Source organism: Ictidomys tridecemlineatus, chromosome 3, assembly GCF_052094955.1.
Source record: "Ictidomys tridecemlineatus isolate mIctTri1 chromosome 3, mIctTri1.hap1, whole genome shotgun sequence".
NCBI classification, from domain to species: Eukaryota; Metazoa; Chordata; class Mammalia; order Rodentia; family Sciuridae; genus Ictidomys; species Ictidomys tridecemlineatus.
In genome coordinates, this window is record NC_135479.1 from 55,668,422 (window position 1) to 55,693,718 (window position 25,297).

Sequence of the window (25,297 nt, forward strand, 5' to 3'; positions counted from 1 at the left end):
TTACAAATAAAACTGGGATTCATTTTTATATCTGCACATGTGTCTAACATAATGAGGTCGATTTCATGCCCCAGTACCTCCTGTTTCTCTCCCCAATCCCTTCTTCCCATCCCCATTCTTACAGGTCTCCCTCCCTTTTTTGTCTTGGTTTTTGTCGTCGTTGTTTGTTTTTATTTTGTTTGGTTTTGTTTGGGGTATGGGTGATTAAAACTGGAAGTGCTCTATCACTGAGCTACACTACACCCCCAGTCCTTTTTATATTTTCAGACAGGGTCTCACTAAGTTGCCGAAGCTGACCTTGAACTTGCCATCCTCCTGCCTCAGCCTCCCAAGTAACTGGGATTACAAGCATGTGGCATGGCTACTGGCAAAAAAAACATAAATTCTGAAGTTTTAAGTCTATAGTCTTTCTAACAAGAGGTATAGCTGGTTCAAGCAGAGATAATTCCATCCTTGAAAGACACTGGATTGCAATGCGATATGAGGGCACAAGATGCCTCTGAACTGCACACAAAAAAACTGGAGAAAGTGGCAAATTGTATGTCACATGTAATTTGGCACAATTCTTTTTTCTTTTTAATATTTTTTAGTTGTAGTTGGACACAATACCTTTATTTTATTTATTTATTTTTATGTGGTGCTAGGAGAGCACTCTACCGCTGAGCCACAACCCCAGCCCATGGTAGAATTCTTTCTTTTAATTAAAAGTTGGGGGAATAAAAGTTATTAGGATGCAATTAGCCAGCTCTGTCAAAGGCTCCAGTAGCACACCATTCTCAACTCTTCAACTTGAGGGTCTTAGGCAGCCAGGAGGAAGGCAGCAGAGCCTCATATACCACTCCTCTCAATGATTCGTGTTGGGCCTCAGTAGGATGATTATCATCTTTAGCCACACCTGGCTTTGGTCCTCCTCCACATGGGCCACTGTGTTTGAGTTTTCTCCCTGCAAACTGATGGTCTAATCTTCATCATTGGACAACTGGGAAATATATCCCAAAAGATGCTGTCTATTTCTTGTTATCCTGTTCCTACAACCGTTGGTTTACTCATCATTTATGGTCACCTTTAGTTACTCATTCTGACAAAGAGAGATAGCTCTATGTCTATATTCACTGGTTACAAGAGTTTTAATTGCTCCATTCTACTTTCATGAGTGCCCGGGAACAGAAGCTTCTATAACACTAACCCTGTTCCTTCAGAGCCCCATTCTAACCACCTAAGAGACAAATCCTAGAAATGAAACACTTTTTACTCCTGCTTCCCTAGTAGCCATGCTGTTTGGCGATGATGATTTTATTCTGGCTTTTATGTGAATATGCCATAATCAGAAGCTTGAGCATTTTGATGTGTGATTTTTTTTATCTTTGTGCTTCAAGGCACTTTTCAGCAAGACCCAGTTTTTTTTTTCTTTTTTAATGTGTGAGAAGTAACAAATGAAGCATCCTACATGTCTGTAGAGAACAGCTCTATCCATAGAGCAGTTATTAAGTTTTTACTTGCACAAGGCAATGGCCTCGTCCTCTGTACCAACTCTGACCTTTCACACCAATGCCTTTGTGACAAGCATGATGACTGTATCAGTCAGCTCTTTATCACTCTGACAAAAAAAAAATCTGAGACAATCAACTTATAAGAGCAAAGATTTATTTGGGCTCACAGTTTCAGAGATTTCAGTTCGTGGTCACTTGGATCCATTGATTCTAGGCCTGTGTCCTGGGAGAGAAGGCATGGTGGAACAAAGCTGCTCACCTCATGGCATCCTGGAAGCAAAGAGGGAGAAAGAGAGACAGGAAGGGGCTAAGGATGTGACTCACCCTCCAAGGGCACACCTTGAGTGCCCACTTCCTCCAGCGATTCCTTACCTCCTTCCACCACCTCCCAGTAGCCTAGTTATAAACCCACCAATGCATCCATCCACTGATGATGTCAGAATCCTCATGATCCAGTTACCTCCCAAAGGTGCCTCCTCCAAACACTGCCACACTGGGGACCAAACCTTCAGCACATGAGCTGTTGGGGAACCATTCAGATCCAAACCATAACATTAACCAATTAAGGCACTGCAGAGACCCCACCTGTCCAGAAAGAGACAGAAACTGTGTCCGTGGGTTCTCCATGGGGAAATCAGACTCACCAAAAGCCCACTGTCCTGCCTCCTCGTCTGCTACTGCCCATGTGAGCAAAGTCAAAAGACAGAGTCCTAGAAGAAATGCCAGGACTGAGCTAAATTCAATTAGTGGGTGACTTGAAAGTGTCTTTCTTGGGCTCCAGCTGCCACCTCTTGCTCCATCTTGAAAAGAAAATCTCACTTAGAGGATGTTATTTTTAATTCCAAAGAGTTCCGGGGTTCCCATTCTATCATCCCTTAAAAATATAGGCATTCCTCCTCTGAAGCCACATTACCATCAACCTGAAAATCTGCTAAGCACAGCCTCATTGCTTCCCTTTAAACCATCGCCTGCTTCTATTTTCTTCCATCTCTCTCTTCTTTCTTTCTCCTTTCACTAGCTAAACCTTTTCCTGTGCCTCCTGCTATTCAGCCAAGAGTTCTCCATATTCTGGTTTCCTCAGCCTCATGTTGGGTCATCCATGCTCAGGTTTGGGAGAGCAGTGAGGAGGTTGGAGATCACAGCACTCCTCCATCTCTTGTATTTCTAGTTCCCAACCACTCCCTCATCGTAGCCGTTCCTCCAGCAAATGAGCTAGGGATTCCTTAGTCACATAGGCAGCAATTACACCTACTGAGGCTTCATGATAAACAAGAAAAGTAGGGCAGGAAGGGAAGGTTTAGAGATGATACTGGGGGAGTCCCCAACCACACGCCAGTGCACAAGGACATTGTGGTCCACTACTCTGTTTTCTATTCATTATGCCAGCTAACCTCATTAGTACATCCAAATTTGAACTATAAACCAAACCTATTATAACCTGAATATAAACCTTAACCCAAACGTTAAACTGAAACCCAACCCCTCTACAAGTTCTCTCAAGGTTGTCCCCCACATATCTTCAGTGAAATCATCATCTGACTATAACTCAAACCCTAACCAGGATGAATCACAATTATAACCCCAGAGCCTGACCCAGGGAAGGGAAGCTGTTGTGTCAATATTGCAAACAATGCTTTTCCTTTCAGGACACTCTGGAGATGTGCTCCAGGGAGACAGAGTTTAAGAGCATCCTCTTTGCTCTTTGTTACTTTCACGCGGTGGTGGCAGAAAGACGGAAGTTTGGACCTCAAGGTTGGAATCGGTCCTATCCTTTTAACACCGGAGACCTCACCATCTCAGTGAATGTGCTCTACAATTTCCTGGAGGCCAATGCAAAGGTAAAGGAGAGGGATGCAGATGTAAGTCAGGAGGGTGACCTCTCAGTTGATGTGTCATTCCCAGAGAGGCCTGTATCCTATGTGAGTGGGAAGAGGGGTTGTAGACCCCAGGACCAGTCTGAGTCTGAGAAATATCATAATGAAATCAGAGGCAAAGAAGCTAGAAGCCCAAACTAGTGTCTCACGCCTGGTGTGAGTTGGTCCCATGAGATTTTGTCCAGGTACCCACCAGACCGCTATGTGTACTCACAGCACAACAGGTGGTCTATGGGTTGGCAGGAAGAGACCTCATATTTAGCTAATTTGAGTTCCCAATGTAATTAGCCAAGGATGAAGACCTTGTCTTGGGCATACAGCTCTTCACCCTATGGTTTTGCCAAAATTGAAGAAGGAACCAAATCCTTGCTATACCATCTCTTCTGCTGTTGTGATAACTCAGATTCAGGGAAAACTTGCACTAAAAATTGATGATCTTCCACTTAAAGGAATGTTCACACCATCAAGTCTCTTCTTGTCCATGGATCAAACACAGCATCAGCAGGGCCAACGCCTCTTCCTTTTTGGGGAAAATGAATGGGACCAACATGCTCTGGGAAATCCTTCTGTCTCCAGCCTCCTGGGTCCTGGGAATTCCACCTGCCCATCTCACTATTTTTTCCAAGTGCCTGCCCACCCTAACTTTCATTTCAGTGAACTTATAACTTGTATTTTATTCACTTCAAAATTCTAAAGGGAACAATTAATCTTGTCATTAATGGCAGAAAATTAGAAAAGTTCCCTGGTCCCTGCTTCCCTCCATTTGACACTTACCTATTTAAAGCACTTCTAGGAAGAGCCTGACTTCAATGTCACAGTTAATGACCATGCCAGAGAGAAGGCATCTGTGTGAGGGGTTGGCACCTTATCTCTTCTTGCCCTTTGATATGTTTTCTCAAGTGTTAAAGTGAACTTAAACACTTAGATAAAATGCCTTTCACTTCTGGGCACTGAGGGTATGCAAATAAATAAGACGTTGCTCCTTACCTGAGGAAACATCCCATCCTGTAGCTTATTCTCTGTCCGCATGTCAAGCCAGCCCCAGCATCTGCGTGAGGATCTTTCTCTCCTTCTTTCTTTCCCTGTCTCTCAGGTACCCTATGATGACTTGCGCTACCTGTTTGGTGAGATCATGTATGGGGGCCACATCACTGATGACTGGGACAGGAGACTCTGCAGAACCTACCTGGAGGAATTCATTAAACCAGAAATGTTAGAAGGGGAACTGTACCTAGCCCCAGGGTTCCCACTCCCAAACAACTTGGACTACAATGGTTATCATCAGGTAAGGCTCTGCTCTGTGTACCCCATATCATGATGGTGCACACAAGGTCTAGGTAATCCTCCCATCTGCCCAACATGATCAGGACTATTCATGTTGGGACATGGCTACAGGCTTGAGGCAGGGTCCTGAGAAGAGGGGCTTAAAGAGGTGAGTTTGTATCAACTTTGGTTATTCACCCCAAGTTTCTCTTATTCAACTTAAGAGTGAATTTCTGGTCTAGCCTCACATGAATTATAAAATTGAGACTTTAGAGATCTTTTTTTTTATTCTAATCATTTGATTCAATAATTCTATTTGTTGGGGCTGGAGTTGTGGCTCAGCGGTAGAGCGCTTGCCTAGCATGTGTGAGGCCCTGGGTTCAATCCTCAGCACCACATAAAATAAAATAAAGATACTGTGTTCATCTACAACTAAAAAATAAGTATTTAAAAAAAGTAATTCTATTTGTTTTTCTTTTTTGCAAGTAGCATCTAAGACAGTTGTTTGGTTGTTTTTATTCAGGATATTGACAAAGTCATTATTATTTCAAGTAAGAGCTTAGCAAATTTTAAATAAAGTTTCTAACAGTTATTCTAAATAACTTTATACCATCTGTGGACAGATCGCTTTCCCCTCACATTCTCTGTTGATGCTATGAATATAGGCATCCATATCCACATGCAGGAAAATAGTTCTCATAGAGATTTTTCTTACTGTTACTTTAGTTTTTCACATACTATTACTACAGCTATTTTTAAAACATTCAGCTTTGCCTGCTTAAACTACTTCCTCTGCCTTAGAAAACACACTCAAAGATAATTTTTGGAAAAAAAATATTATTGCTAGATTTTTGAACATGCCTAAAAGATCTTAAATTTACCAAAGTTTATACCAAACCCAAGGAAAATGCTGATCATAGAAATATTAAGTTTAAGAGAGTTAATTATAAGTTATTTGATCCAGACAAACCATACCTATGAGAAGAAATTGAAAATAATAAGACTCCTTAAGGAAAACAAGAGGAATTGGGTTTTGTTAGCTATCTTTAAAGGCAGCAAGGCTTTACCCAGGAAAACGGTGCAAGAGCATCCCCTAGTGTCCATGGGATAATTCAACAGGGGGCTGGAGCAGGGGATGAGCCAAGTGAGATAAGTGGATCTGAATCTCCTTTCCCTAGTAGCATGGTCTGTACATGTCCAAACAACTAAGCTGGGCTTTCCTTTCTTTACAACTCTCTTTCATCTGTGAGGGAATAGTTTGTTGTAGGACATCAGGGCCCAGGATTGTCCTGAGTGCTGGAGGAAATACAAAGATAAACATGCAAATTTGCCTTTAACCATGAGCAATGTTTACCTAGGTGAGACGTCACTAACACAAAGTAATCATCAGAATCATATTTGGAGCATAACGTGGGAGATTGTTTATCATTATTATAAACAGATTTGTGAAGGAATACTCAAAACATCCAGAGGAGAAAGTGACCCTTATAATTTTTTGAGCAGGATTTTTAAGGCATCACAGACTGTGGCCATTAGATATGTTGTTGTTTGGGAGACTCGCTTTTTTATGTTTTAATTGCAATGCTTTCCACCAGGGCTGTGAACTCTTCTGTTCTCAGCCAAACTTGCTCATCCAACAGCCCAAATCACACACTGACTTTGGGTTGCACAGTGCCACATATGTGTTAAAGCATGTCATCTCTGGTTAAGATAAACAGAGGGAAGAGAAAGAATTTAAAGGGAAGAGAATTCGTATCCTAAAAGACTTCAAGTAAAAACATCAGGGGGAGGGAAAAGATTTCAGGGATCATTTCTGCAGTTTGTGAAAATACCAGGGAGGTATTTATATTTTTAAAATACTATGAGAAGTCCTACGGAAACGAGGATATATCAGTGAGCAGTGGAAAGGGCTGGAAATGGAGATGGATAGCATTGTCTAAACTTCCCCCCAATGAATGTGAAATGTGAAAGTTCTGTTCTGGGAAGCTGATCTGGCATAAGAAAATAAGTAAAGTCAAGGACGGACTGGGGAAGAGAATGTGCCCCCAAAGAGAATGTGCCCCTGCCGAGAAGGAGCTGCTGTAGGAGGTGGGAGGTGCATCTTGGTTGCTTTTTTAAGTGAACTTGCCCTTGATTTCAGTACATTGATGCCGAGCTGCCCGCAGAGTCACCCTACCTCTATGGCCTTCACCCAAATGCAGAGATCGGCTTCCTAACCCAAACTTCAGAAAAGCTCTTCCGCACCGTGCTGGAGCTGCAGCCTCGGGACAGCCAAGCAGGAGACGGAGCCGGCGCCACCAGAGAAGAGAAGGTGAGTGGTGGGGATTGCCTGAGATCAAACTGGGGAGCCCCAGGACTGTAGAGAGGCTCCCTACTCCTATTGGCCAGGTAGGCGGTACAGAGCATGGATAATATACCCAAGGCACAGTACCACCAGCCTGAAGTGTTGGCCCTTTACCTCCAAGATTGGTCATGTCAAAACACTGACTCTCTAGTTAAATCATAGGAAGCCTTTGGGGTGGGCAGTGTACAGGTTTACAGAATATTGGTTTTTATTTGGTTTGTCTGCCAAAGTGAAGAAAGAGCAGGTGATTTGGGAACCTTGAAAATTGACTCGGGATTCTTTGGCAAACCAAGGAACGATGGATGCTTCTGATGCTCCACCCTCCTTCTACCAACTAATGTCCATTCGGATAAATACTCCTTTTGATGAAAAGAACTTCTCTTTGAATAACTTCTAGCCAGAGTCTCTGAACACCAGTTAAGTGCTTCTACACGAGGACCTCCTGAAGTTTTAGGAAGCTGGAGGTGAATTATGGTGTAGAAAAGCAGACTTGGGTATGGGTTGAGGATAACTCAAGGCACTTTGGAGGCCCTGTTCCTGATGTGGGGATAGCAGAAGGCAAAAAAGAAAAAGGGCCACCACAGGGAAACTTCTCGGTGAAATTTTTCCAAGAGAGTACATTCGTCAACCCTCATCCACCCATGTCACTACTTGGATTCCTTTAATCAGAGATATTGTTGGGTTAGGGAAAGACTTTGGGGGGGATCAAGGGTTAGGGAGCCTGGATTTTCATTGCAGGGACTGATTTTTAAGAAAGTGAAATACCAAAGGATTTGCACTTTAATGGCATGGAATGCTGTCATCAGAATAGCAGTTCTCAATTTTTAAAATGCCTAAAATTAAGCTTGAAATTCTGACTGTTTAAGAGTTGAGATTTTATTTAGGTGCTAGAACATTTGCCTAGCATGCACAAGGTTCTAGGTTCAATCCCCAGTGCAGAAGGAAGGAAGGAAGGGAGGGAGGGAGGGAAGAGAGAAAGAAAAATTCTGATTCTAAAATCTACGGTTAGGTGCAGGAATTAATTCTGATGTAGGTAAGCACATGAGAAATCTTTAAATCATACTGCTCTGCCTATTCTACTCTTCCCTATGATATGATTTGAGAATAAAGGAAAGAATATAACCTTCCAGAGGAAAAAGTGTTCTTAGCTGTAAAAATGAAAGGTTGGAACTCAATAACTATTAGACTTAGGATTCTTCAGGTCAGGTTCAAAGAAGCTTCTAACCTTTGTTGTTTCCTTACCCCTCCCCCAGATAACTCAAGGTATGATGGTGGTGATGGTAGTGATGGTGGTGGTGGTGGTGGTGGTGGTGAATGTGTGTGATGTGTGCCAGAAATGGTAGGAACTGTGATCAACTGCCACTTGTGACACTGTGTGGGAGAAGCATGCAGTCTACTGGGCACATGACCTGTTGTGCAACGCCCCTGGACTCAGCCATGGTAGTGGTTTTCATATCACTCATATCTTCTTATGAGCTCTGTTCCTTCCCATCCATGTAACAGGCCAAAGGAAGGGCAAAGAGCCAAAGCTCAGAGACAGTGTTTTGTTGTTAGAGATCAAATGACCAGGAATTGCTTACTTTACATACACTTCCAAACTCTTAACCTAAATCTACTCCCAGTTAACATCTCTGTGAAAGGAAGCTGGCACAAGGCTAAGTTGTTGTGCTGATAGGAAGAAGAAAGAAAAGTAGGGGGGAGTAGGGGAATTCAGGAGAAGGCAACCAACTGTCAGCTACTATCTCCAGCTCAATCTGGAATTGTCTCTCTAGGACACAGTGAGTTCAATTGATGACAGTGCCTGAGACACTGCTTCCCTCCTGATGAACTCTCTTGAGCAGACGGATGTGCTACTAGTCAGGAGGGGTCTGCTTGGGCTGCCATAACAAAACACCACAGACTGGGTGGCTTAAAGAACAGAAATTTATTTTCTAATTCATCTAGAGACTAGAAATCTAAAATCAAGGCCTAGGTAGGTCTGACTTTTCTAGAGGCCTCTCTTCTTCACCAGTAGACAGCCACTTCCTTGCTATGTCCTCACATGAACTTTATGCTTAAGCCTTGGGTTTCTCTATTTTTGTGTCCATATTTCTTCTTCTTCTAGGATACCAGTGAGACTTGAGCTTACCTTAATGGCCTCATTTTAACTTAATCACCTCTTTAAATCCCCTATCTTCAAATACAGTCATGATCTGTGATACCAGGGATTAGGACTTCAACATGTAAATGAGGGGCGGGCTGGGGGCTGGGACAATACAGCCCATAGCACCAATTGGGTGTATGACTTTCTTTTCTTCCTCAGGGATGAGGTAGCCCTCCAATCCCTCCAATACTGGATTCCTTTAGGCTTAGCAACTAGCTAGTAATTGAGAGCAAAGTAAAGTAGGTTCTCTTCCCCCTTTTACTGAACTATATCTCAGATGGCTGAAATATTTTAATGTGAAACATAAAAACCTAAAAAGCACTGGAAACATCTCGGGAGAAAGCTTTTATGATCTTTCAAAGAGGAAGACACTTTGCAACTTAAAAAAAAAAATATTCAGAAAAAGATTGGCAAATTTGATGGCTTGAAAACTTTAAAACATCTGCAAAGCAAAAATGATCATGAACAAAGTCAAAGCCAAACTTTGAGAGCCTATTTACAGCACAGATACGGGGCATTGAGCAGATTTTTGTAATATATGAAATTCTTACTTATGGAAAAAGAACCTGAGAGAAGAAGGGAGGAAGAAGATGAGCATCAGGAAAGTTCGCATGACAAATACAAGCAGCCAATAAAAATGGCAAAATATTCTCAGTGTCATTCATTTCTAGAAGTAAAGTGAAATCTTATTTATCACCTAATCGTGAGGGTTTTAAATTATGATAATATTCAGTAGTGAGTGCATAAAAAAATAAGTACTCTTATCTCTGTTGATGGAAGTTTAATTTATAGTATAATTTGACAATAATTTATCCAAATTTAAAATGTTCATATTTTTATTCATGAGTCTATCTCTAAGAAATCATCCAGTAGAAACACTCAAAACTGCATGGGTTTTTATGAAGTATTTATATTTATTTATCGCATAATTATTTATAGCATTAGAAATAGTAATCAAACCAAATATCTACCAGTAGGGAAATGACTTATAAATTTGGGGATGTTTAAATAGTACACACTGTTAAAAAGTCCATTTGTAATAACAAGGGATTATGTCCAAGACTTTCTATAAGGTAGAAAAAGCAAGCTGAAAAGGTACATAATAGGATTCTATTAGTGGGAGGGAGAGAAAGAGGGAGAGAAAACCAGGGAAGGGTGGAGGCAGAGAGAGAAAGAGAGAAGAGGCTCAGAAATGATGGATGGATAGATGAATGGATAATTGATAAGTGAATGGTGGGTAGATGGATGGATAGATGACTGGGAGATAGAGTTATGTACATTGAAAGATATCTGCAGGAATAAAGACAAACAAAAAAACTCTTTTTCACAGTGTTGTCCCTTTCGGGGAAGAGTTAAGATTGTGGGAAGGGGGGCTGGGGATGTGGCTCAGGCAGTAGCACGCTCGCCTGTCATGTGTGCAGCCCGAGTTCGATCCTCAGCACCACATACAAACAACAATGTTGTGTCCACCGAAAACTGAAAAATAAATATTAAAATTCTCTCTCTCTCTCTCTCTCTTTAAAAAAAAAAGGTTGTGGGAGGGGTTTGCTTCTAATGTCATATGTATCTGCAATGTTTAGGTTTTTCTCGTATGTATCTATTACTTTTCTGAAAAGAAAAAAACAGCTGGACACAGTGGCACACACTTGTAATCCCAGTGACTCAGAGGCTGAGGCAGGAGGATCATAAATTTGAGACCAGCCTTGGCAACTTAGTGAGACCTTATCTCAAAATTAAAAATAAATAAAAAGGGCTGGAGATGTATCTCGGTGGTAGAGAATGCCTAGGTTCAATTACATACACAAACACACACATACACACTTTAAAAAAAAAAAAAAAAAGCAAAACCATTTGCTCCTGGAAACCAAGAAGATTGGAGCCCACTCCTCCTATCTGAAGGGGTCTGGAGTTCCCTGAGCAAGTGAGTCCCATATTTGTCTGTAACCTGTTCACTTCCCTATCCACCCTCTTACTTTCCTGGCCGCCTAACTTTTCACAGTCTGATCAGAGATGAGATGAAACTCTGTGTCCCCAAATTCAATGTATTTTGCAAAAATACCTCCTGACTGTCTTTTTTCAACTCTGTGAATAAAATCCAAATGGCAGCTCACTGACAGAGGGTTGTTTCTTCAAATTCGACTCAAGACAGAAATATGATATACTGTTAGCCGTTTATCTTCCACTCTGGCAGTCACTTTGTGGTACCATTAAAATTCCATTCCTGTCTTTGCTGTGACAGCACTAGACCCTTTCGTGACGGGGTGATGGGTTTTTAGTTTCTTTTTTCCCAACATCAGCTCCTTTCCTGGAGAATGTATTGTATGTTAAACACACAAGGCAAGGGGGAAATTAATCATTCTTTATATTTATATAGTTCTTTATAGCTTTCAGATGCTGCCACATCCATCAGCTTATTTGATTCGATCTTTGCATCAACCCTGGGAGTTGGGAAATCAGGGCTGATGGAGAGACTCTTAGAAATTTTTATGGATGAAGAACTTGAAGTCTAAGTGACTTGCATCTATGCCTATGAGTCATGCTTACGGGTGCTGTATCGGCCCAGTCAGGGCTCTTTTGTTGTGAGGAACAGACACTGATCTAGCTGAATTAGGCAAAAAATGGTTCAGTATATCAAAAAAATTAACCTAAGAAAGAACAAAGACCATGATGGCTTTCAGGTCCCAGGGAGAAAGCAGAGTGCACAGGCCTTTCAAAGAACCTCCATCCTCCCTCCCACTGGATCCATGGATGCCGGGTTTCATATTTTTTTGCTCTTGGGAAAGATAATCTGACTGGCCTAATTTGAATCAGGAGAGGCTGGGCCCAGTGACTGTCTTCCAGAACAATGGGGAAGAGGTCATTTCTCAAAGGAAATAGGGACCTGCTCCTAGAAGAAGTGGACCAAGAAGATGAACCCATCAAAACAGCAGAGTCCATGGCAGGCATATGGAGTTTGGCTCTCTGGGGACTCCAGGAAGAGCTGGTGCTCACTCACATGCTCTCTCCCGCCCTCTTCCTACATCCCAATCTGCTGGCCATATGGCCTATTATGTCTGCACTTGTTTCATTTTTCTTTCTTTGCTGACAGACCTCCCGGGCTTACTCATTGGCTCCAAAATGGCAGACTCAGCCTCCAAGTGCTTGCCCCCGAATAACCCACAATCTCTGCACCTCAATTCCAATTTTCCAGAAGACAGACCCTGGTTGTTCTAACTCCCTTGGTCTAATTAGCTGACAATTTGTATGGGGAGAGAAATTGTGGGTAGAAGAGAAGGTTTACATGATAGATGATAGTGCCTCTTCAAGGATAGAAACCACAGTATCACCAAACTGAAACAGAGAACAGAGTGTGTGTGTGTGTGTGTGTGTGTGTGTGTGTGTGTGTGTGTGTACGTGCATGTGTGACTCCTCAGTCTCTATGGGGATTTGATTCTAGGACCACCCCCCAAGGATGCCGAAGTCCACAATGTTCAAGTCCCTTATGTAAAATAGCATAGTGGGGCAGGTCATATAATCTATGCACATCCTCTTGTATTCTCTATATCATCCCTAGATTACCTGTAATACCTAAAATAATTTAAATGATTATTATACTATATTGTGTGAAGAGTAATGACAAGGACAAATCTGTACATGGTCAGTACAAATGCAATTTACACACATACACAAACACACACATACACACACACATATATATACATACATACATACACATACACACATTCATCACTGCTGCTAACATCACTTCAGCTTCACATGACCCACAAGGGCCATCCTGGGTCAAAGTCTACTTATAGCTTACTAGTTTTGTTCCCGTAGCTAACTGGGTCAGCCTCTGAGTTTTTCAAGCCCAGTTTTTAAGAGAATCATCTGTGTTAGTTTTTCAAGCTGGTCATACAAGTCACAGAGAGCTGGCAAGCTAAGCAGAGGCGCTCCTGCAATCAGTCCTCAACCCCTGACCTAACTGACCTTTGCAAGCACACAAGAGCACAACCTGGAGGCGGAAGGCAGCAGGTGATGGGTGATTGACCTCTCTGGCGCCATATTGCAGGAAAATGAAGTCCTTCTGGAAAATCAGAGTACCCTTCTTAATCGTGTTTTCTGCCATGGGGCAGGTCAAGATCCTTCTAGAAGAAATATTGGAACGGGTGACAGATGAGTTTAACATCCCAGAACTGATGGCCAAAGTGGAGGAGCGCACTCCCTACATTGTAGTTGCCTTCCAGGAGTGTGAGCGGATGAACCTCCTCACCAGAGAGATTCAGCGCTCACTGAGGGAGCTGGACCTTGGCTTAAAGGTGAGTGAGATCTACAGGGGGAGAGGCATGGCTAGAGGACACATCTTTCCCCACAGGGGGAAAAAAAAAAAGCAACATGAGAGAACCTAGGAGCCAGAAGGCATTTGTTCCAGAGCAACCTAAATGCCCAAAAGATGTTAGTCCAGAAACCAAAATCTGACCATGAAGTCAAGATACTGCCCACACTCTGACATTTCTCTTGAGCAAAGAAAGTCTACTATCTTCTAGAAATGACTTAGGCAAGTTTACTTTATTCACTGCGAGGTGATGTCAAGTATCTAGCCTGGAGCCTGTTGTGACTGTTCACCTGGATGACAGGTAAATGGGAGAGCGTGCCACCTTTGAGGAACTGAGGAAGGTGAGTGTGGTCCATTTACACTGGCAGGTTTATTAAAAGAATTGTAATCTGGGTCTGGGGCAGTAGCTCAATGGCAGATCACTTGCCTATCATGGATGAGGCCCTGGATTCAACCCCCCAGTGTCATAAAAAATAATAACCGTAATCCCAAACAGAGGGAAAGTAAGAACCTAGTTTTGTAGCTGATGATGAAAACTCACATGAGCCCTGGAGGTCTGGGTGTGGAACTGCTGGTGGCTTTGTGTCTGGCTCTTGGAGTTATGGCCCCATGTGTGTAGGAATAACAGTTGTCAGCTTTTCACATATAGACATATAAAAATTAGGAAACAAACTACAAAATCTAGATTACTAGGGTTTTTTTTTAAAGAAACCTTTTAATTTTCTCTTCCCCCCAATATGGGTGTAGAGAAATGAGAAGAAAGATGAGAAAAGAATGGGATGTTGAAGACCCACAGAGTTTGCCAGTGTTTCCAAATCCTGTACCGGCTTATAATCAAATGGAATACAAAATGCCACTTAACAATCTCAAATGTAAATAAGGATTTTGCCTGTCATGCGTCTCCGTTACTGTGGTAAGCAGGTATATATTAGCAATTATCTTCAGAAGTTTTGCTGCAATCTTAGCTTATTGAATCGATGCAATTGGATGCAGCCTATTTAGCCATTTAACTTTCGATTCATTCACATGCATTTTTCTTCTGTGAGCCTTTGCTGTGACTCTGTGTCATGAATCACAGAGCATGGCTGGGCAAAGATGGAGGGGCAGGGGGTGGAGTCCAGTTCAAGCTATGTTGACAGAGGAGCTCTCCAAGCAAGTCTCAGGAGACTGAAAGTGGAGCCTCACCTTCCAGAAGGACAGTCTTGGGAAAACAATCAAATGGATTATAATACGTGGCAGAATTAATTAAATGTTACATAGAGAGAAGCCAGAGAAGAAAGGAGAACAGGTGTGTGAGATGAGGAATGGCCCCCATAGAAGTGGTATGGAGGAGGCTTTGGAAGAAGGATAAGTTAAGACAGGTGACAAGAGAAGGGGGCTTTCCAGAGGCGCAAAGCAGAGGAGCCCAGAATCTATTCTTAGAGGCTAATGGCTCACTTCTGTGGCTTGCATTCCCTTTCACTTGGGGAGTGATATCTTAGATGGAGACACGGACAGGATTGGGCAACTATTTTTCATTATTCAAATGTTTGATGGCATCAGACTATTTCTAGGCCTCAGTGATTGATTTCCTCTGCTGATCAACAAAAAAAAATGCTTCTAAATAAGTAAAGATGTTCAAAGATGTTCAGACATGAAGTCTGACTTGCTGTTGCCGGAATCTGTTCTGGTCTTCACTCCCACACTCTGCGTTGACTTAATAGTTCAGGTCTGGAAGGGAGGGTTGCCTTGCTTGCGTTGGCTCTTTAATCATCACCTACTAGCTGCCCTGGTCCATGTGCCTTTGGTCATCTGGCATTCTCCCACAAACCCAAGATGCACCACTGCTGTCAAACTTAGTTTGCAAGCCAGACAGAAAGTGTTGGGACCCTTACAATTTCTATTTCCTTCCAATCTCCTCAAGTCCCCGTGTCTTACACAAATTAAAGCATGTTGCCAAGAACATATTCCGAGGGGATGGTGGTTCACCCCTGTAATCCCAGAGACCCAGGAGGCTGAGGCAGGAGAACCACAAGTTCAATACCAGCCTCAGTAATTTAGTGAGACCCTAACTCAAATTTTAAAATAAAATAAAAAGGACTGGGGATCTGGGGATGTAGCTCAGTGGTAAAGTACCCTGGGGTTCAATCCCCGGTACCAAATAAATACATAAATAAATAACCATCTACAATTTCATCTCCCTAGGGAAGACAGAATTGAAGGCAGCTAACCCTTAGGACAGGGTGTAGCATGGAGACCCTCAAGGAGGGAGCTGTTCTAGGCATTGCTGTCCTGTCCCTGTTTTCTGTAGACTGAATGCTACTGCATGGCTGTAAGCCCAGGGCAGCAGCTACTTGAGATGCCCAGAGGAACCCTTTCCAAATGGAGGTTTCCTGCCCCTCACCCCTAGAAACTTGAATCCTTAGGTTTGGACTGTAGCCTATGAATCAGAACTTCTAACAAGCTCCCTGGCTTAAAGGAGTGAAAGTCTACAGGAAAAAATAAGGTTTGGGGTTCTTTTTTTCTGTATTATACCAAAGAAATATCATGAAAGCATTTATTTTTAGGGATGAATAAGTAGTTAAGGTCGAAGCTAGACAGCCTTCATCATAGCCAGGAAAAGGTACCACAGACCCTGTAGTTCTCCCAGTTTCCCTTGCCACATGAAAATAAAGGAAGAATGTCACAGCACCCTGAATGTAGCATCTTCTTCAAAGTCCAGCATTCTAAGTTTTCTTTCTGTGGCCTCAACCCATGAGCAGGTAATGAGGATGTTAATTGGTATTACCTAGATCCAGACCAGAGGAGTTTAGGAAACTTATGATTGAGTGTATGCAAGCAGGTTTCTTTACTGTAGTGTAGTTTGAGCCTTTAAGATGGGTCCATATATTCAGGGTTTGGCCACAGAATCTTCCTGTCCCACCCACCCTTCCTCCACAGATCTGTTAACATTTCGGGAAACTAATTTCTTTTTTTTTTTTTTAAAGAGAGAGTGAGAGAGGAGAGAGAGAGAGAGAGAGAGAGAGAGAGAGAGAGAGAGAGAGAGAGAGAGAGAGAGAGAGAGAAAGAGAATTTTTAATATTTATTTTTTAGTTCTTGGCAGACACAACATCTTTGTTGGTATGTGGTGCTGAGGATCGAACCCGGGCCGCACGCATGCCAGGCGAGCGCGGTACTGCTTGAGCCACATCCCCAGCCCCTAATTTCTTTTTCTGAGACACCTTTCAAGATGTAATGGCCTAGGGTTTGTGGGCATATTCCTCTCCTCCACAGGAGAGGAGCCTGATATATTTAATGAACTGGGGAGCGGGTGGGGTTCTCTCTTGCTTTTTCTCGACTACTTCTTTACTTCTGCTCAAGATCATGAAAATTCCTGAGTTCAGAAACCTAACTTTAAGGTGGATGATTTCTTCTTTTTCTAAACCATTTCTGCATCCCCATTAAACTGGGGAAACTAAAGAGACAGTACATTCTTGAAGTTTCCACCACTTACACATTCAATTAGTAAGTGCAAAATCACTGTCGGAATAAATTATAATCTTATTACAAGCAGATGTGAGAAATTTTTAAGAAAGCAAAGTCACACATTTTATGTTCCTTTGCAATCAAAATGAGTTTAGATTTCTGAAGGGTGTTAAAAATTAAGTGTTGTATTACATTTTTTTTAATTAGATCTGATTTTTTAGAGCAGTTTTAAGTTCCCAGCAAAATTGAGCAGAAGATACAGAGATTTCTCAAGTGCCCCTGCCCCTTCCTGATACATTCACTGCAATTGAGGAACTACATTACCACATTGTTATCAGTCATTATCCATAGTTCACATTAGGATTCACTCTGGGTGTACTTTCTATGGATTTGTACAAATAAATAATGACATATATCATATGTATCAAACCACCATCATAGTATCAAACAGGGTATTTTCACTGTCCTAAAAAGCCCTCTGCATTACATGCATTTTAATCTTTTCTAAGCACATAATTTCTTATTGCAACAAAACACAAGAGTTTACATGGCTTCACTGAGTCATGGTAACACAGACTCAGTGTCAATTTAGCCCCCGGAGATAATCAAAAACAAAGGACTTCTCTGTATAAGCACATGAATGGCAGCTGGCAGTGTCCGGGGACCCATTTGACTTCTGTGTTTGTCCCACTTTGGCAGAGTTGTCAAAGACTGGGCCATTTTCTTTATATCCCTTCCAGTGCTGCGAGCAGTCTAGGACCTGATACACTGTGAGTCCTGTTGGGTCATGTTATAGAACAACTCCAGCGTGAGGTCCTTTATTGCCCCTCAACTCACATGACAGATGACATACATACAACGTACTTCCATAGATGCGCTTCAATCTAATAATACCCAAAATGATTTTGTAGAAAAGCAAACTTGTTAGCATTATTTATATTGCTGTATTGTTTGTAAAAATATTTCATAACCATGGACATATACTGGCTACTGAAAACTTTTAAAGGAAAAAATCAATATGGCCTATATTTTATTAACTCCTTTGTACTTTGTTTTTTTGTAATAAATCATGACTTTTGGATATATATTTTCACCAGATTGACAAGCAAACAATGATAATATACGTACAAAAACATTTTTATTAAACACAGGCCTGGCAAAAACATACATAATACAGTTCACATGACCAACAGAAACAGTCTTTCTGTCGGAGAAAGTGTTATCCTGTAAAGCTTCTGAACAGACGGTCTGTGTTAATAAGGTCATATGTGTGGGGCTGGGGATGTGGCTCAAGCGGTAGCGCGCTCGCCTGGTATGCGTGCGACCCGGGTTCGATCCTCAGCACCACATACCAACAAAGATGTTGTGTCCGCCGAGAACTGAAAAATAAATATTAAAAATTCTCTCTCTCTCTCTCTCCTCTCTCACTCTCTCTTTAAAAAAAAATAAGGTCATATGTGGCTAGAGCAGAAAAATGTAGCTAATGGGACTTGGGAACAAAAATTTTAATTTTACAATTTAATTCATTTGCATTTAAATAGCCAGATGTGGCTAGTGGCTGTCATATCATACATGGTAGGCCTGAAACATTTTTATTTGGGCACTGCAGTGTATGGCCAAGAACAGTGGGTAAGGATTTGCCTTGTATCAGGTGGTTTTCCCATAAAGAACAGCCCCCCATCTGGCTCCTAAAAGGGAACTTTCATCCTCTTTCCTAAAATGGCTGTAGCTCTTAAAGGTCTTCGTGTGTGTACATGCATGTGTTGTGTGTTTGTGGTGCTGGGGATGGAACTCAGGGTTTTGAACATGCCTGACAAGCACTCTATCACTGAGTTACATCCCCACCCATTCAAGGTCATTTTTTAAGTCCACCACAGTTACTTCCCCCACTAAATTCTCCTGGTTCTCTTCCCCAAGGTTGTCTTAGCATGGGCTGCTGTAATAAAATAACAAAGTTTGCTTTATATTAGGACTATGTGGTACTGGTGAAGGGAGAGATCATCAAATAAAGGAGTTATGGGCTTGGGGTGTAACTCAGTGGTAGAGCACATGCCTAGCCCTGTATGATGACCTGGGTTCAGTCCCCAGCAATGTTAACAAAAGAGGAAGGAGGAGTGGGGAAAGAAGGAAGAAGAGGAGGAAGAGAAGAAGAGAAGAAAAAAATGGAAGAGAGGGAAAAAAAAGCAGAGAGAACACGTCCCAATAAATTTTATGAGAACAGAATTAAGTTGATTTCAAAATCAAAGGCATTGTGAGAAAGGAAAATAATAGATCGACATTCCTCATAGACACAAATTAGCCAAATGTTAATAATTCAAATCACACAATATAAGAAAAGGATTATACAGTGTGACCAAATGGGATTATCCCAGGAATGCAAGTTTGGTTTTAACATTAAAAAGAAATCAGTCCAAGAAGTTCACCCTATTAATGTACTATATGAAAAAATATGTGATCATCTTTATACATGCAGAAAAGGCATTTGACAAAATTTAACATCCAGTTGTTAAATATCAGAAAAACAGATAAAAGAGGTCATTTCCTCAACTTGAAGAACACCTAAGAAATTTTTGTATTTAATGGTTAAAGTCCATTAAATGCTGTCCCTCTAAGTCTGGGAACAAAGCAAAGATGTCCACCCTCATTACTTTTGTTCACCATTGTAATGAAGGTCCTCAAGTAGTAGGAGGATAGGAGTCTCATGCAACAAAAGGTATGATAATCATTGATTTTTTTTTTCTTTGCACTAAATTTAATCTTTACACTTCATGTTATTTTATTAAATAATTGGATATTTGAATGAAAACTTAAATTCATATATAAATTATAACAACAAATTATCATATAACTCCAGACAAGAGAAAGACCATATTATCTCAGAATTCTCAGAAGTCCTGTGTGGGTTCAAGTACACAAGTAATAAATAACATCCTCTTTTCAGATATAGAGATTCCACATAGTAAGAACAATATTTTTCTATTTTAACCTAACAGTATTCATTTCAGTAGATCCTTCAGGAAATCTACCAGAAGAAACCTGTTTACCTAATTTGAATGTCGTTAAAAGTAATAACTTTGGTGGCAGATGTGGTACCCTTGTACTTCCTGTTGAGCCTTGATGTGGCCTCAGACTCCTTCACTGCTCTGGTCAGTTACTTCAATAAATCTGAGTAGGCACAAGGGGGAAACCTATTTTCTATCACTGTTAATAGAGTCCTTTTACTTGAAAGGTAACATATCTGTGATTCAGGCTGTATTCACTCATTTAGACTGACCCATCTAGCACTGATCTGATTAAGGATGTCTGTCTTTCCTTTAAAATGTTAAGATATTTATACTTTAAAAGAGTTCAGCCATTAGAATCTACAGTGTAGAAAGAGTATGTGTAAACCGTGAGCAATGGCACACACCTGTAATCCCAGCCACTCAGGAAGCTGAGTCAGGATGATCAAAAGCTTGAAGCCAGCCTGAGCAACTTAGAAAGCTCCTCTCTCGGGCTGGGGATGTGGCTCAAGCGGTAGCGCGCTCGCCTGGCATGTGTGCGGCCCGGGTTCAATCCTCAGCACCACATACCAACAAAGATGTTGTGTCCGCCGAGAACTAGAAAATAAATAATAAAAATTCTCTCTCTCTCACTCTCTCTTTAAAAAAAAAAAAAAAAAAAAAAAAAAAAAGCTCCTCAAAACAAAGGAAGGTCCAGAGATGTAGCTCAATGCTACAGCACTTGCCTAGCATGCACAAGACCATGGATGCCATCACCAGGAACACAAAATTTAAAAAAAAAAAGTATATATGTGTGTGATATCTATGTGAAGTTCATAAAAAATCTATTAGTTTAATCTACATTCTGTTAATCAGGAGTCTCTGGATATCATTCAGGTCACTCACTGAATTGCATTCATCATGAGGTAGGTGCACTTAACATTTTTTAACGGTTCCAAAAGTTAAGGCAAAGATTCGGACCCAGAATTCTACAGGGCAAGTCACAAGCAAGTGGAAAGGCAAGTCCAGACCCCAAGGGAGAGGGTTTGCACACAGGCTGGCACTCTGCACTTACAGAGTGAGCCAGACCCTGCAGGGTACCCTTATAATTCACAGCAACCTGAACCACTGCATTAGAAATGGGGGCCTTCGGAATGAAGAAGAAGGGAGGAGGGGAGAGTGTGGGGAAGTACTGGGGAGCAAAATCTAGCGAACTATGCTATGTGCATGTACAAATATACCACAATTAAGTCCGCTTACATAGGATGATAATGCACTAATTAAAATTATAGCAATGATGATGGGAGATCAGTAGAGAACAAGTTGATCTGGGGCAGAGAAGAGGAGAAGAAAGGGGAAGGTATTGGGGAAGAAGACAGCAAATTGGGTTATGTGCACGTACGAATATAGCATAATGAGTCCCACTATTATGTATAACTATAATGCACCAATAAAAAATTAAAAACAATAGAAAGTAAAAGTAAAAAAGAGATGGGGTCTTCAAGAAATTGCCACAATTTTGACAGAACCAAAATTGCAAAGTTTAATTTAAAGATGGTTTTTGATGTAAACCCTTCTTTACAAATTCCATCTAGCAGTTGCAAGAGGATCCCCTTAAAGTTGACTGTATATATCCATCACCCTGATCTATTGGAGGAAATAGGTCTTTGTAGGCTTTGGCTTCTGTATTTCTTTATTTGTGGTGAGGGGGCAGGGCAGATACTGGGGATTGAACTCAGGGACCCAGGGGCACTTGACCACTGAGCCACATCTCCACCCCTATTTTGTTTTTTATTTAGAGACAGGGTCTCACTGAGTTGCTTAGCATCTCACTTTTGCTGATGCTGGCTTTAAACTTGAGATCCTCCTGCCTCAGCTTCCCCAGCCACTGGGATCACAAGCGTGTGCCACTGCATCTGTTGGCTTCTGTGTTTCTGAGCTGCAAGCAGAAGCCTGGAGGGCTGCAGGAGAGTCAAGCTTTGGAGTAAGGTTGTAGCAGATATCATTCACAGATGGTTTAAGGTCCACAGTGGGAAGAGGTTGTGTTTTCCAAAACACTATCAGCAGACAGTTGAGACTAACATTGCTGGAGTAGGGAATGTTTTTAAGGACCACACTGTGTGACACAGACTTTGCAAAGAATACTTAACAGGACAGTCCTTGTGGCATCCACCGCTGGTGACACCTCCCATTGCCTGGGTGGGGGAGCCAGAGGAATCTGAGGCAGATTGTTTCCAAGGACCTCCTGTCCCCTTACTCTTCCCCCTCTCACTCTCTCACTTCAGGGGGAGCTGACCATGACCGGCGACATGGAAAACTTACAGAACGCCCTGTACCTAGATATGGTGCCAGAGCCCTGGGCCAGGCGAGCCTACCCTTCCACAGCAGGCCTGGCAGCCTGGTTTCTAGATCTCCTCAACAGAATCAAGGAGCTGGAGACGTGGACAGGTGACTTTGCAATGCCCTCCACTGTGTGGCTGACAGGCTTCTTCAATCCCCAGTCCTTCCTGACTGCCATCATGCAGTCCATGGCTCGTAAGAACGAGTGGCCACTGGACCAGATGGCCCTGCAGTGTGATGTGACAAAGAAAAACAGAGAGGAGTTCCGGAGTCCTCCTCGGGAAGGGGCCTACATTCACGGCCTCTTCATGGAAGGTGCCCGCTGGGACACACAGGTAAGGCCTGGGACGAGCCAAGGAGTATTCTCTGGTGGGCTGATTAAATAAATGTTGCCTCCCATAAAGTCTGACTACTAAAGGAGATGCCCCTGAATCTTCCTACCTAGACAACCTTTCTTTCTTGGAGGTCATTTTTACTCAGTCAAGGGTAGTGGAGAGAACATAGACTTTGCAGATGGAGTAGAACAGAGCGGCTGAAAGCGAGCACTCTGAGCCAGACTGGCTCACTCTGAAAATCATCACCACCATTTAGTAACTGTGATCTTGAGTGTCGTTTTACCTTGTAAGATCTCAGTGTACTCAACTTCTAAATGGGAAAGTAGAGACACTGAAAATCGAAGAAGGTACTATGTAAGATTCTTGAAAGACGCCTGGCACATCGACTATGCTGGAAAGTGCTAGGGACAGGCATCTCTGCTGCCATGTGATCTCAGGATATTCTTTAACTTCTCTGGTCCCACCTTCCTCATCTATGAGCTCTAGATAGGCAGGAATTCCTTCTGCCTTTTATATTGTTCTATATCAGCAAAAAAAGAGCCCATAGATGTCATCTAAAGTGAATTTTTAAAAAATCTTCACTGAAAACTAATAAAAATTAGCCAAGTCACCATAGATTGGAGATGTTTAGTCACAGTTAAGAAACTGGCAAACAGGCACAGATGGCTGAAGTAACCAAATGAGCAAAGGATAACTCTAAAGCAAGTTTACACTTGGTATACACATGATCTAGAAAGTCTACCTAGGGCCATATCCCACTCAGTGGATGACACTAAACTATTCCCAGAAGACAATACCAATCTAACCATGCAAAACTGTTAAAAGATCTTGAATATCACAGGAAGTTCTAGGAATATGCATATGAAAATGTATAGGGTTCAATGGTGTCCCCCCCCAAAATTCACATCACCCAGAAGAAAAATGAAACCTTATTTATTTAGAAATAGGGTCTTTGTAGATGTAAGATGAAACCCTAAGTCCAATGACTGGACCCTTCAAGAAGTCCTTGGGGAGACATTAAAGAAAATGCCTTATGAATACAGCAGCAGAGGTGAGTGTGTTGTGGGTGCCAAAGAATGCCAAGGATTACCAGCAGCCACCAGATACTAGAAGTTTCTCCCTCAGAGCCTCCAGATGGACCACCCTGTCTACTCCTTAAGACCTCCAGCCTCCCAAACTGTGAGAAAGCAAGTTTGTTTATTTTAAGCCACCAAAGCTCATACGGCAATTTATTAGACCAGTCCTAGGAAAACAATGAGAGAGCCAACAGAAAGGACAGTAAAGTAAAACAATGTTCAAACAACCCACATTTTAAGAGGGTTTCTCTCTCCATCTGAACCTTTGTAGAAGTCTGTCCATTGAGATCTCATACAGATTTTACTAGGTGCACAGTGGCCCAGGGCACTGAGCTAGGATCCCCAAGAACACCAAAATGAGACAAGTACAGAAAGAGAAACAGGAAAGAAGCCCAGAAGGAAGGGCAGTAACACTCTGGAAGAGTAAAAAGTATGTCAATTCTAATCACTAACCTCTCATTTTTTCATACCTTATGGCAAATTATAATTTTCCAAAAATCAACATCTGTCCCCCATTAACTCTTATTTTCAAGTGTTCTATCCCAGAAAGATGTCAGCAAAAATGAAAGTCAGTTTTGGGATATAGCTCATTGTACAGCAAGCCTTTGTCTAGCAAGTGTCAGGCCCTGGGTTTTATCCTCACTATCATACATACAGAAAAAAAATGGAAGAGTCAGGAAGTCTCCAAAAATTTTTCCTTCCATAAAGCAGTACTAGCAAAAAAAAAATTAGAATGAACTTTTATCAAAACTGGAAACTAATCAAAGGCTTTCAGCAATCCAAAGAGTTATTCAAGAAAAAATGGCTGAATGCCAGTGAGAAACTTTGTAGCCATTTTTTTTCTTTGGTGTGTGTGTGTGTGTCTGTGTCTGTGTCATGAGTGTGTGTGTGTGTGTGTGTGTGTGTGTGTGTGTGTGTGTCTGTCAGTCTGTCTGTCTGTGTCGGGGGTACTACCAGGGCCTCAAACAAGCTAGGCAAATGCTCTGTTGCTCAGCAATATCCCCAGCCCTTTTTATTTTGAGATAGAGACCCAAAAAGTTCCCAACCAGGCCTCAAACTTAGAATCCCCCTGCCTCAGCTTCCCAAGTAACTGAGGTTATAGGCCTGTGCCACTGTGCATGACAGCAGAAGAGAAAATCATCTCATTGCTTACCATTCTCATCTCTCATTCTCATCAATGAGAATAATAACTGACTTCTCATCAGAAACCATGAGTCCCAGAAGGCAGGAGGATTACACAGACAAAAGGCTAAAAGAAAAGATAGTCTATACACAGCAAAACAAAAATGAAGAAATAAGACATTTCCAGGATGGAGAAGAGAGAAATAGGAATTTGTCACTAGCAGACCATCCTTCCAAGAAATACTAGAGGGGAAATAAGAGTACAGGGAGGGAATGGGGGAGAGAGGAGGGAAGGGAAAGGGAAACTGGGGACTGAATTAGAACAATTTATATTCCATGATTTTATAATTATATCAAAATGAATCCTAATGTTCTGTATAACTGAAAAAGAACCAATTAATAAAAGGAAAAAATAAATACTAAAGGGAATCCTTCAAGTTGAAACAAAATAACACTAGACAGTAACTCAAGTCTACCTGAAGAAAAAAGTATAAGTGTATGGATGCACTTTTAATTTATAACCTTTATTTTTCTCCTGAGTTAAAGGACAACTGTATAAGGCAATAGTTA

At 41.7% G+C, this 25,297-nt stretch overlaps 1 protein-coding gene across 4 annotated transcripts in view; it reads left to right on the forward strand.

Annotated features, from left to right (window-relative positions):
* Dnah9 (dynein axonemal heavy chain 9) overlaps nucleotides 1-25,297 on the forward strand; it is a 331,866-nt gene that overhangs the window by 301,405 nt on the left and 5,164 nt on the right. For all 4 annotated transcript variants that reach the window (XM_005332884.4, XM_040269458.2, XM_078042897.1 and 1 more), the window contains 5 exons: nucleotides 3,137-3,328; nucleotides 4,458-4,649; nucleotides 6,768-6,938; nucleotides 13,230-13,412; nucleotides 22,140-22,529. In XM_005332884.4, the coding sequence (XP_005332941.2) occupies nucleotides 3,137-3,328; nucleotides 4,458-4,649; nucleotides 6,768-6,938; nucleotides 13,230-13,412; nucleotides 22,140-22,529 (1,128 nt within the window). The remainder of the gene's footprint in view (nucleotides 1-3,136; nucleotides 3,329-4,457; nucleotides 4,650-6,767; nucleotides 6,939-13,229; nucleotides 13,413-22,139; nucleotides 22,530-25,297) is intronic.